The 14,079-nt window shown below is 41.4% G+C and overlaps 1 protein-coding gene across 5 annotated transcripts in view; it reads right to left on the bottom strand.

The window, feature by feature from the left end:
- The window catches only part of LBR (lamin B receptor), a 77,843-nt gene that overhangs the window by 30,545 nt on the left and 33,219 nt on the right, over window positions 1-14,079 (bottom strand). For 3 of the 5 annotated variants that reach the window (XM_032793596.2, XM_075064305.1, XM_075064307.1), the window contains 3 exons: window positions 8,097-8,276; window positions 3,260-3,448; window positions 667-750 (listed from right to left, as the gene is read on the bottom strand). In XM_032793596.2, coding sequence (XP_032649487.1) covers window positions 667-750; window positions 3,260-3,448; window positions 8,097-8,261 — 438 coding nt within the window. In that variant the 5' untranslated portion in view covers window positions 8,262-8,276. Of the gene's footprint in view, window positions 1-666; window positions 751-3,259; window positions 3,449-8,096; window positions 8,277-12,189; window positions 12,834-12,880; window positions 13,202-14,079 lie in introns of those variants that run through there. The other 2 variants (XM_032793593.2, XM_032793594.2) reach the window with 2 other exon arrangements.

Here is a 14,079-nt window from a genome sequence, read left to right as displayed (position 1 = left end):
GGCGCTAATGTCAGGGTGTCCTCCTCTCCCCACTCCTGCCCCCCATCTCCATAAAGCAGGTAGGAACATGACAGGGCTCAGGAGGGAGGGAGCTTGCTGGCAGCAGCTGCTGTCTCAACTTGCTCATCTATGTTAAAAGGCAGTATACTTAAGAGTGGGGTCAGTGTAGTTAAAAAGGCAATGCGCATCTCTCTCTCTCACATACAAGTCTGTCTCTCTCTCTCTCTCTCTCTGCCATGCTGTCTCCCCTCTCTCCATTCATGCTGCCTTGTAAAGTGTGAGGCTACATTAACAATGTGTTCACCTTTGAAGGCTCACCTGAGTTCTTGTTCATCATTTAGCAGTAAGGCATTTCCTGGGAAATACTCCACCATCTGACTCTGATACCTCAACCAAGCTTCATAATCATCATTGCTCTGTGTGTGGGGGTGTGTGTGTGGTGTGTATGTATAGTCTTTGGCAAAAAAATTTGCCTGGAATCTACCCCTCCCCCATTTACATTAATTCTTATGGGGAAATTGGATTCGCTTAACATCGTTTCACTTAAAGTAGCATTTTTCAGAAACATTACAACATTAAGCAAGGAGTTACTGTAACAAACACTTTTTTCTGCTAACGCTGCAGATTTACTGTGGCCATAAGATACACAGTTCTTAGCTCTCTTACCTGTAAGATTTTGTAGGAAGTATCATTCCTTTCTGTACTATCAGGTTCACCATTATACCTGCTAGTGTTGTTCTCATTCAGTTTCTAGTTTGAAAAAGAAATAATTTTTAAATGCTACCATTGAATTAAAATAAGTACATAATGAATAATTTAAAAAGTATTTACTGACAGAGGTATCTGTCACAACAGTAGACTAGTATAATTGAAAAAAATAGAGGTGTTTTGTTATCCCTCCCCATTTGTTTACTTTGTGCACCTGGCAGCATTTTTTGAAAATGAGTAAATGCAATCTCCACTGTTTGGATGAGTCTTAAAGGAAAAAGGGGAGATAATTCCTTTAAGAGTAGGAAAATGCAATAGTAAAACAGGATAAGTTGGGGGAATTCAGAGGAAGGTGCAGTTCCTAAATCACTTTTAACTCAGTGAATTGAAATGTCAATTACAAAAAGAGTATCCATTTAACCATTTTATTACACAAGCTAATTCACTCTCCCAAAATTGTTTCTTCTGCAGATATACACAAAAAAGGAGCAGACCTGCCAAGTCAAAAAGGCGCCATTTAACACTATACTTTTCCATAGTAAAAAAATAGGAGACAAATATGTCCTTCAGACAAATCTGAAGTTTGGCTGCACAGCTCTGGAAAAATGTAACTGACGAAATAAAATTTTGGTTTTGGTTTCAGTTTCTGCTTCACAGCAGGGAGACTCAGAAAAACCTGCCTGTAACTAGGGAAACAGACCAAAATTACGAATTCTTCAGGAGCAAGTCACTCCTATCATGCCAGTGATCAAAATGTCCGCTCTCTAAGCTTTAAGCAAGTTTAAACCCCACTGTTAAGCACATGAGGACCTTCATGCACAGGAGAATTGTGGGCCACAAGTCATTAGAAACACAACATGTGGGCACATCGCCAATAAGCTAAGGCCTTGGCCTTTTAAGTCACCTGAAAGGTAGAAAATTAGGTCATTATAAAACAAAAATCCAGAGCACAAACCACAGTATGTTTTTAAGCAGTTATAACTCAGCCAAATGAAAAATAATTTCAATGGATCAGTGAAAGGCACATTTTTAAACTAGAAATTATGTCCCAGCCTTATTTCAAGTTCCCATCTCCTCACTGAAGCACTTCAAAACAAAAGTTCTTATAAAGCAGACATGTGTCACCCCTGCTAACCTTCATTCTCAAAAGCTGCTTGTCCATTTTTAATCAAAATTTTCAACACAAATTCACTTCCAGGTTAGAACAAACGTGCAAAATTTCAGCTTGAAAACCAAAAGTTTGACAGTTAAAAGCTATCAGAAAGCAATCCTTTATAATGAAAACATTTATGCAACCTCACGCATAGGCAAGGTCACATATACTCCACAGCAAGCTAGTCCTAAATTCTGCACCAAAATCCCAACTTTCTGCAGCAACTTCAGACATATTTTTAATATACAGGTTTTTAATTAATTGTGAAAATAATCAATACTGCTGCACCTGTTTTGATACTAAATTTGACTTTGTTATCTCCACATTTTCAGTGTGCACCACAGATATTCATCTTTAGATTTCAATATTAGCAACGATTAAGATAAGTGGGACAGTTCAAACCTGTTAGAACTAGCACTTCAAGTTCTGTGCAAATTCAGGAGGTATTACTGCAGCTCTTTACACTTGGTTTACATTTTCAAGTTTCATACTCATGTAAGCTAGTGTGATACAGCATGGCCAGAGGGCAGCATGAGAGTATTAGCAGGGGGCCTTATTCCCTGCCAAGGGAGGAAGGTTTGCTTTAGATTAACTAGAGTACCTGACTCCAATTAGAGCACCTGACTTCAGTCATGTGATAAAAACCCCTGCTTCAGTCAGACAGTGTGGGAGTTGAAGGAGGAAGGTTTGATTGGAGCAGAGTGCAGGTTGCAGAAGTTGGAGAAGAGAAGAGTTTGATAAGAGAGAAATAGAAAATTTGGAGGAGTGCTGCGGTGGATTGTAAAGTCCAGAAAAAACCCTAGGTAAGGGGCACCAGGCTTGTGTAGAAGGGAGGCAAGAAGCCCTTCACAAGCTGAAGGGTAGGAGAGGGAAGTAACCCAGGGGAAGGAACCGCTAGTTCAAGTGGTTCACCACAACCCTCAGGGCCCCTGGTTTGGGACCTAGAGTAGAGGACGGGCCCAGGTCCCTCCCTCTCCACTCCCCTCCTCCAAGGACACTAGTGGAGTAATTAAGAACCGGTTCAGAGACAAGCAATAGCGCCCTGAACCTACCCCAAAGAAGAGAAAGCGCGAGACCCAGCAGAACAGTACCGGCAATTTGCCACACTAGGGAATTTATTTTGTTAAAATGAAAGTGGAGCTTCCTGAGCAATATTCTGCAGCCAGGCACTGACCATAAGCAATACTACACTTATAATAGCAACTGGGAAGTTCATTTGTTTCAAATTGTATTTACAATACTATTAATTTTTTCTTTAAACCTAGACACATACCCACAGATCCAAATCTTCAAAGTTTTCACTCCTCTAAAAAATGTCATTTTAGACTATACATGTTTATAGAACACAGTACATATCAGTGCAAGTAGAAAGATCTCAATCAGAAATGAATCCAATACCAGAAGAGTTAAGTTAGTTTCCCGAATTGTTTTCTTTTTCTCATCTCTAGATTCTCTGCTTTGGGAGGAAGAACGACGTTTGCCTTTTGCTGACCGACCAGGAGAACGAGATCTGGATCTGCTACCACTGCGTCTGGAAGGAGAACTTGAGGAAGAATTGCTTTTTCGAGGTTTAAATGATGATACAGACTGAAAGAAACAGGAAACATTAAATATGATTTGTAAAGGTTTTGCTAAATGAAAGAATAAGTTGTCATAAAAATAGAATTAGACATAGTAATTTTAGCTGTTATTTCTCAATATATATTTGTACCACTGAAAACATCTAATACCTATAAAAATGTTTAAATATTTGTAGTAAATTTAGGACTCAAAGGGACTCAATTTCCAGCTCTAGTAATTGAGCAGAGACCATCGTAATGCAAAGCTTCCCTACTCAGCTAACATTATACAAGACCAAGATGGAGCGACAATCTCATTAGTATTTAGTCAAGCGACAATCTCATTAGTATTTAGTCCCTATTCTTCCATTTCTGGTTAATACTGAAGCAACTGAGGCGAGACAGGCTTGAGTACCTGGTTGCTTCAGGTCTCCTTAACCCTTGCCAAATTTGGGTGCAGACCTGGGTATATCACAGAGACTGCACTAACAACATTGTAATACATGCTCCTTCTAGCAGCAGTAAAGATCAAGGTGTTCATGTCAGCTGTCTATGATCCCAATGACTCTTCTAACAATCCCAGCAGGAGTAAACAGGCTGCCCTCAGAGATCTTGTCTCAGATATTGCAGAAAATAATATTCGGAAATTTTCTGTCATCTGTACTCTCTCACTGAGTTCTGCAGAACTCAAACTTGTGTACACACTGAACAACAGGGGAAACAGGTCCCTGAGGAAAACTGAAATACAGTATTTTCAGCATGCTGATACCACCCAGCTCTATTTCACTGTCATCCGTTCAACTAATTCTGTTGGATGACTTCTCCCTGAGATTGTAGAGATTAGAGGTACGGATGAGACCTAGCTGTTGCACTTCTGCAAAGATGCTACACAGGACAGCTTTTCCCATCGACAGACGTACCACCTCTCACTGAGGTGGATTAACATGCTCACAGGAGAAGCCCTCCCCTTGACATAGCGCTGTCTACACTAGAAGTTAGCTTGGTATAAATGCATTGCTCAGTGATGTGGATTTTTCACATCCCTCAGTGACATAGTTATACCCATGTAAGTTTACAGTGTAGACTAGACCTCAGTCTAAAATAAAACTAAGATTATCTAGGAGAAGCAACTATAAAGTATTACATGACAACAATTATCTTCCTTTTAATGTAAGGTGTCTGCCTACTACTTGTTAAAGTTTGCATTGTGACAGTATGGTTGAATTCCCAGCTACTGCTCAATGATCTTATTAGCAGCTGTGGTGAGGAAGAGTCATCTATATCTGACCAGGTGACTGAAACCACTTCATTCAGATGTGAACTCTGTTACTTCTGCGTTTATCACCTAACGATTAGATTACTGCAGTGTGTTTTGCACAAAGCAACACACTTTAAATCAACCAGGAAACAGAGTGCTGTAGAATGTTGCAGCCAATTTAAAAAGCAGTATTTCTCACTAAGAACGCATAACACCAATGTTTCAGGATCCACATTAGTTTCCGGATGAAGTTTAAGATATTGTTTTTCACATATAAAACTGCAAGGGTAAAGTTTTCAAAACCACCTAAGATGGTATGTCTAAAGCTATGTCTATACTACATAGCTTCGGGCGACATGGCCATGTCGCTACAGCCACACAGTGTAGCCACTCTGTCAGCTCTCCTGCCACAAAACACTTCTACCCCCAACGAGTGGCATTTGCATTGCTGGCAGGAGAGTGCTCCTGCCAACAAAGCGCTGGTCACACTGGTGCCTGTTGCCAGCAAAACGTTTGTCGGAGGGGGCAGGGGAGAGTTCTGTCGTTCAATTGCCAGTGTAGACATTACCTCAATCAAATAAGGCTATTTTATGTCAAATCCTAGGGAAGACGAGGTAATCTGTAGCTTTCGCACAATTTAGCAGGTTAAGTTGGTAGCCTACGCTAACTCAGTTTTTTAATTTGCATTAAGAAACCACCTGTCTTTGATAATGGTGACAAGGCCACAGTGATTTAGAGGCCAACATCCTACTGACTTTCAGTAAAAATTTAAATGTCTAAGTCATTTGGGAACTATTTGGAAATTTTACCCACAATGGCTTGGGGACCTGCCTACTTGGAAAGCTATTCTTTCCTGTGCTATGCTTCTGCAATTATAGTCAATAGGTGCGCTGAAGTTGGAGGATAGTCAGTATAAAAGGCTGCTGGTAGGACTTTTAAGGTGAGGACATTGCTTTTTAGATTTTTTGATCAGTGTGCTGAATATTATTTTGCTTCAATTTGTTAAATCTAAACCCCACCACTTGGGAGCAAAACTCTATTCAAACACATCCAAGGCCCTCACTGATGACTGAGAAAATTCCCACTCTGTTCTGTGCTCATACAAATCATCTAAGTTTACACAAGGAAGGTAAGGACCTGTAATTCACCAATGTGAAGCTCTGTTGTGAGAAACAGATTAAGATTTTAGGTTAACTTAAACAGTATCCTGTTTGTTATGTTTCTTATTCTTACAAACCAGTTGTTTTCAGGGTTCTGTTGCCAGAGGCTCTAACATACAGCAAACAAATCCTTTTAAGATGTATAAAATGCACATAAAGAAGAGTGTTAAAACATTTTAAAAATAAGTAAACTTTCATTTTAATAGCCTCCCTTATTTCCTATTTGCATAGTCTTTTATAGAGGGAAAACCTTTGCTTGGCAGTGACTAAGATGGCACCAAAGACTCTTTTTATAGCTTTTAGGTTTTGTTTCTCAAATTCAGTCCTGCTTCCTCATAAGACGACAGATCATACACACACAGGAGAGGCAAAAAAATGAGTAAAAGATTTTTTAAAAAAATACAGCACTTGATATTTGTTCAGTTTCTGTAAAAAATAATCACTTGTACAGTATTTAGCACAAAATTCAGATACCTAATCTGGGGGCAAGACAAATTTTATCCATCACTTTTACTTTGCCCTGGCATAGCAACGGGCATATCTGTCGTACTTGGGTAAAACCAACCTAGTTAGACAAGTAGAAAAGTGATAAAGATTATGGAAAAAACTGATTAGGAAGGGACCGGTAGTAGAAATCTTAGATTCTCTTCTCAGGACTTGTTCAGGACACAGTCAAGGAGACGTTAATATCTCTGGTCCCTTCGCTTCACCTGATCTGAACATATTTCAGGATCAGGAAAGAGAGGAGTTTCTTTGTCCCAAGAGTGGTGGTGAAAACCATGACAGTGCAGCAGATTTTTATTCCCTTCATTATCAAAATTCCTAAATATTGCTCAGAAAAGCAGTGTTTAGACTAGAGAGTAACTCTGCCCCAAACTGAATGGAACAAGTTTTCTCTAGTCCTCATATGCATGCTTCCTATCATTTAAACATGTTTTTCTTTCTAAAAACAACTCTAACCTCATCAGGAGCCATAAGAAACCTCTAACAAACAGATTCTCATATGAACAAAAAGAGTTCACATAATTCCTTTCACTCTTTTGTGTTGAGCAGCTATTTTAAATAACTTGCTTATAAATTTAAATTACCTCTCTTTCATCCACTTTTGTACTCTTTGTTGAAGTCTTAAATAGTCTATTCTACATAATTTCACGAGTTACCAATGGTGAAAACTGAAATGTTGAGAGGATTCAGGATTTTTTTTTACCATCATGTCATCTAATCATCCTTGGAACAAGCACCTGATAACACACTGATAAAAATCCCTCATCCAAGTCTATAATACATAACCACAATTACCATCTCTAGTGGAGAATTCAGAATCCCATTTTTTCTTGTACAACACAGCCAACCACAGAAGACAAGATTGCTATCTAAAAATTAGGCCTACCATCTTTCAGATCTTTTTAAAAAGCACCTTTCAAGCCTTTACACATCAAAAAAAAACAACATACACACACACAAAAAGAGAAGGAAGTATACTTCCTTCCATTCTTTTGCAGCTCACATGTAAGGGTCAAGATTAAGAAGTATCTTAAAGTACTATCAATTTAAAAACTACAGCTAAAAAAGGTTGTACCTTCTATCTGTAATACTATAATGGAAATTTCTTCCTCCCAGTTTACTTTATGCATTTGACAGCACTGTGTGTCTATTCAGTTTTAGCATTCTGCTGATGTCAGCTGACTTCCTGTCTCATGCATTAGCACACGGATATTACATTCAAGGGAAACTCATAGGCAGGCCCTACAGGAAGGCATTCACAAGTAATAGCAACTGAACAAATTTAAGAGGCAAGTATCAGGTACATGGCACAGAGTAAGGAAGAGAAGGATGGGCCTGAGCATGTATGGTGTTACTTTCATCATCCCTAAGGACTCTACTAGTTGTCACTGGAGCAGAATAACCTTACAAAGAGAGTATTTTTTTTATTGCTCTGCACATAGTATTTAAAAGGGTATTTTAAACAAATTTAGATTTTGTTTTTTTAAATTGGCTTACTTAACAAAAATCTACTTAACATCTAGCTAACAGCTCTGTAGGCAATTCCACAATTGTGTGGTACAGTCCTCTAATGGGAGTTCTATTTGTGGAATACTTGCAGGCCTGGGCCTTCATTTTCAAAATATATCACCGAGTTTTTTAGATAGCAAGTTGGATCACGGTTCTTAAAACTTTTAATATAGTACACATTATGAACTTAGTCAAGACTTCAATATGGATTTTAAATATTGTTAATTATACAGATGAACACTTACCCTTATATCGCTTTCCCTCAACTCAAGCTCAGTTCCATCTTTGTATTGAACAGTGTAAAGGTGAGTGAGGTCATTATAGCTAGTTATTTGTACTTCATAATAGAGGACACTTCCTGGCCAACGACCCATCACCACCTCACCAGTCGCAAATCTTCTGTTTGGCATTTTCCAAAAAGAATCCTTAAAAAAAAAAAAAAAAAAGGGGGGGGGGGGGGAAATTACATCAAATGACAAATTTAAGCCAGGCCTTCATTCCCACCTTTCTCCCACCTCTAATCTTTTAGTACAGAAGCACAATTGTCATGGCCAATTCTGGAATGCAAAAATAAAGCATTCCAAATCTATTGAATCTACATGTGTTATCCATATTGTGCACCAAAATAAAATACCTATTTTAAAAGAACATTATTAAAATTGCCAAGTCAAGCACTCAGAATTTAGGAAATACCAGAATTAAGGCTGCTTATGCAACTTTAATCTACGTCTCCCCCAAAGAATATATTATGATACAGTCCTTAGTAACATGATCACAAACTATTTTTTCCACAAGATCCATATTTCATTCAATGTACAAGCTAGGTCGTACTCACTGAATGAGCACCTATATAATTCTCACTGAATGACATACTGCCTCATGTCTTATTTAATGCACATTATTGAAACTGCTGTGAAGAGAGAATTATTAAAATTTCCTCATGGATTTTTCTATGGTGTACATCAGTGTTTCCCAAACTTGAGACACCGCTTATTTAAGGAAAGCCCCTGGTGTACCAGGCCGGTTTGTTTACCTGCCGCATCCAAAGGTCCGGCCGATCGCGGCTCCCACTGGCCGCGGTTCGCTGCTCCAGGCCAACGGGAGCTGCTGGAAGTGGCGGCCAGTACGTCCCTTGGCTCGCGACGCTTCCTGCATCTCCCATTGGCCTGGAGCAGCTCAGTGGTTTGAGCATTGGCCTGCTAAACCCAGGGTTGTGAGTTCAATCCTTGAGGGAGGCATTTACTGAACTGAGGTAAAAATCTGTCCGTGGATTGGTCCTGCTTTGAGCAGGGGGTTGGACTAGATGACCTCCTGAGGTCCCTTCCAACCCTGATATTCTATGTAATTAGAGACAATATCATAATGCATACACTCCTCCCAAAGGGGCCAAATTAAAGTTGCATAGGCCTTTCTTAATTATGCAGCCTAAGATATAACCAGATGTTCATTTTGTTTTCTCTCCACTATTCCAACATAGGAGACCATCTGACTGAAGTCCTAGAATAAAATAATCAATTCCAGGACTTTCCTATTCCAGGTAATCTTCACTTTTGTTGAGTTCATGGATGCCACAATCAAGGGACTTACAGATCCTCTACCTTCAGATTCCAGTTATTTGAATGATAAGTCATGCTAGTAGTATGGGACAAGGTCACTTCACCGCACGCTGTGTAAAGCCAGTGGACAGTGTGGTAAAAAGGTTTATAAGGTTGTCACACTGATCATATTCTTCAAGAGAGGTGGACAGAAAACAGAAGTTCTATTGGCATTGGCAGAATGTGCAAAACCACTCTGCTGCATCCCTGAGAAAGACCAATAAAGGTCAGGTAAAACAGCAGAACAAACAAGGCCACACAAACACATATCGCGAGGCTGCCCTAAAAGAATGGTTAAACTACATTAATTCCAATACTGTAAATCCAATTTATTTGAACGTATTGGATTTGTTTTCTGTGTTATCCCACCTCCCACCTCTTTCTGTGAGAGCTCAGGATCCAATGCTGATAGCCCAAAAGGGGTGAGAATCTTGAGCAGGGGTAGGCAACCTATGGCATGGGTGCTGAAGATGGCACGCAAGCTCATTTTCAGTGGCACTCACACTGCCCAGGTCCTGGCCACTGGTTCGGGGGCCTTTGCATTTTAATTTAGTTTTGAATGAAGCTTCTTAAACATTTTTTTAAACCTTATTTACTTTACATACAACCAACAATAGTTTAGTTATAGACTTATAGAAAGAGACCATCTAAAAATGTATTATTGGCACACGAAACTTTAAATTAGAGTGAATAAATGACAAGTCGCCACACCACTTCTGAAAGGTTGCCAACCCCTGATCTTGAGGATGCTTTCAAATTAGAGAGCCATCAGAACTTTCAGAGCTCTGGTACTGACTGACACATGCAAAAAGTGATCTAAAGAGACAGATGACTATTCAGAGACAACACAACAGGGACATATACAGGAGGCCTCCTGCCCTTCTTACTGACCTGATCTTTGGACTAGCTATCTCACACCTCACATCAGGAGAGAAAGAGGCAGGAAAATGATTTCCAAAAGACCAGGTCTTATCACCAAAATGTTACCCTTACATGACTTAAAATCTCCTTGCACTCTTGCTGCTGTGGAGTGCAAAAAGAGTTATAGCCCCTCTGAACCACTGAATGAGCATCCAATAATACTTCCTTCCCTTAGAATCCTTTAGTAGCCCATCTCCCTACCAGGACTGAAGGGAGAAATAAAACTGAAAAAAACTTTTCCTGTTTGAAAATGTTAGTAGAACTCCAAAGGAACCCACTGCTTTGCCATATGGAGGAGAAACACTGAGGAGAGTTGAACATTTGTGCATTATGCTGTGCATACTGAAAAACTGTCTCTCTCTTCTAGAAGACAGAAGGTGAAGAGAGACTCTCTATACTTTGAAGATCAGGAAGAACATGCCAGTAGTCATGTCTAATGGAACAGCAGGTATTCACAAAGGGGAAGTTAGTTTTATGTTCAAACACTCTGTAAAAATAAACTATGACAGATAATTTTAGGACCACCATTTCCACTGTTTGTCTGCTTGTCTTGAACACGTAAATGCTGGCATCTACCACCATTTTAACCATTGTGTAATCTGGACCTGATTAGGTAACGTGATTAAGTTAAAGTATCAGCAGTCAATGGGACCTCGTCCATACTACTGTTCCCACCATTGCTAACAGCAGTGAACATATTTAATGAAGAGTGGCTGTCTCTAAGCTAGGTTATGTCATCAGTCCTCCTATGGTCAAGGTGTACTCTAGCTGCTCTTCAAATTGCCTTTTGCATTTTACAGTTTCACAGTGCAGTTTCCAGGTCATGGACTGTACAGTACTTAAATAATATTTAAATCACCCTTTAGGAAAAGCTCTTCACAATACTAACAAAGGCACAGCTTTCACTGGAAGGAGTGCTCACAGTGCATAAAGTTAAGCACATATGTAAGTTTTTGTACAATTGGGGCCTAGGAGATTATGTTTGCCCATACCATCACTCATACCACTTTCACATTAAATCAAGAAAAACTGAATACAAAAAGTTCAGGGTAATCATCATTATACTTACAATCTAGAATTATTTGTATAGTGCCAATGTAAGGATTTGATTAGGAAGAATGGAATAAGCAAGTTAACTGTTTAAGAACTAAGAAGAATAAAACACTATTTTTAAAAGTCAGATTATACATGTTTACATATAGTTTAACGCACTTAAAACATGGAAAATAAAATGTGTTTGCAAGCAAACATAAATAGGCTTAGAGCACAAACAAAACAATATTTTGATCTGACTTTTACTATCCTTATATTAAATATACCAAAAGAGTATAGTAAATAGTTGAGTGTCAAGTAAAAAAAAATCAATTAGTGTGACTACCACAGAAGTATTTTGCACAGATCTTTCAAATCACCCTTAGCCAAAAAAAAAATTATATTTTTTTATATATATATATATTTACACATTACATTACCTAATTTCTTGCCAGTGTTAAGAAAAAGAAAGAAGAAAAGACCACCACCACCACTCCATCTTCCTATTTCTATACAGCATTTACATTTTAAATTGAAAAACAACTGACAAAGACCATCACTGACAACTACTAAATACCCAACTGAAGAGAAAATCTGTCAGTCTTTGCAAAGCAAATCTTGAAGATATTAGAGAAGAAAATGTGCATTCGTCCCCTTTAAATAGACTTTCAACCAGAAGCATTCACAATGGAGAGAAAAAGTCATAATTTAAACTTTTCCCATTTAACTTGATAGAAACGCTTCAATGATAAATGGCTTGAGCTCGCCCTGGGAATGCAACAGATCTCACGTTTGTTTTGTGGATCCGGAATCCTCCCGGCAGTGCGAGTAAAGAGAGTGAACGGTGAAGAGGAAAACGATCCCGTGCCCATCACTTTCCTCTTCAGCCCCCCGCAGCCCCGTTTTTGCGCGCGATGCAAGGTCTCGCTCGTTTGTTTCGCAGCGTTCAGCGCGCCCCAGGCCTCAGCCCGCCCGCGCCTCGCTAGTTAGCCCGGAAGAGGCGAGGTACTCAGCCGTCGTCCGGCTCTTTTGCAGGGTGTAGGGGAGCATGTCCCCTCGGACACCGCCTCGCCCCGGAGGGCAGCCGGCCAGTCTCGCGCGCTGGGGAGGGCGCTACACGCCTGTTTTCATGGACGCTTCAGGTCGCGGGGCTCCCTCGCCACGAGCCTCCCCTCGGTTACTGTCCGCCCCCCGCCGTGTAGAAGGGAGGCGAAGCCGGATAACGGAACCTGTCACCGCCCGCTCGGAGATGCGAACGCCGCTAGCGGGACGTTAAGGAGCGAGAGAGGTCGGGGACGGAGCAGTTTAACACCAGCCCCCAGAAGCACAGAGAGAAACGTCTCGGCATCGCGAAGCCCCGCAGCGTGGGGGAGGGGAGGAGAAGGGGAGGGAGGAAGCGACTGGACGGTGCCCTTCCTCCCGGGAAAGCCACTGAGGGGGTGTGTCCTGGTCCCCGGCTGCCCTCAGTCCCGGGTCCTTACCTGGGCTGCCGCCCCCGCCTGGCCTGGCCGGAATCGCCTCTGCGACACAGTAGGAGCCGGGGACGAGCGGGACTGTCAACGAGCTAGGAGAACCACTACCCCGAGCGACGGTTACAGGGCCGCTGGCGCTCGAGGCTTCGGCCGCAGCCCCGCCCCTTCCTGCGAGCTGTTGGGCGCCAACAGTCCCCATTGGCCAGGTCGCCGGGTTTGAATCGCGACCGAGACGCGGAATTGGCTACGAGTCGGTGGCGCGTTCCCTCCTTTTGTGCCCCTGTCGGGCGCTCCGAGTGAGTCCCCGCGCCTCGGGGAAGGAAAACTTCAGCCTCGCTCATCGGGACACTCAAATCCTAGCCCCTCCCCCGGGCTCTGCCTTATTGCGGGGGGTTGGAGGAAACAGATTGCCGCCCAGAGCACCAGAACCCTACCCCCTCCCGCCACCTTTCCCTCATTGAAGGGCATCTCTTCTGTCTGAGCAGCCACCTGCCACTGTGGTTGCCAGTCCTCCAAGAGTGGCTTGGATTCTGCAGGAATTAAAGATGATGAAATCTCCAGGAATACATCCAACCAAAATTGCCAACCCTACCTGCCACTAACCAGGAGGAAGGGAAATGGAGACTGACTCAGGGAGGAGGGAGGAGACACCTAAACAGCTGAAAATGGTTTCAGTAGTTGAAAAGCACTTATGCTGCTTGCAGAGGTGGTATTTTTTATGTCAACTCTGGACAGAAATTAAGTCTCTTCACCATCTACATGGCTGCAGCACACCTCTATGGAGACAGCTGTGCAGCTGCAGCACTGTATGTAGGACATAAGACAACTGTTCCTGTTCCCTGGAGACAAAGGGTAGAACAGGCCTTTTACATGTAAAGAAAAAACCCCACACAGACAAATCTGAAATCATAGATCATTAGGGTTGGAAGGGATCTCAAGAGATCATTTAAGTCCACCCCCCTGCTCAAAGCAGGACTAATCCCCAAATGGCTCCCTCAAGCATTGAACTCAACCCTCAATTTAGCAAGCCAATGCTCAAACGGCTGAGCTATCCATCCCTCCCCCCTAAGATGGTTTGCTCATGTGCACTAGCATTATTTCAAGTACTGATTTAGGGGTATCAATTGCTGACAATTTTTGACAGCAACAGGTTCATTTCCCCAAACAGAGCTTGGCCTATTCTCCACTAATGTTCCAAAACATAAGAT

Source organism: Chelonoidis abingdonii, chromosome 3 (genome assembly GCF_003597395.2).
Source record: "Chelonoidis abingdonii isolate Lonesome George chromosome 3, CheloAbing_2.0, whole genome shotgun sequence".
In the NCBI taxonomy this organism is placed as follows: domain Eukaryota; kingdom Metazoa; phylum Chordata; order Testudines; family Testudinidae; genus Chelonoidis; species Chelonoidis abingdonii.
The sequence above is the reverse complement of the archived record's forward strand: the minus strand, read 5'-3'. Positions and strand labels throughout refer to the sequence as shown.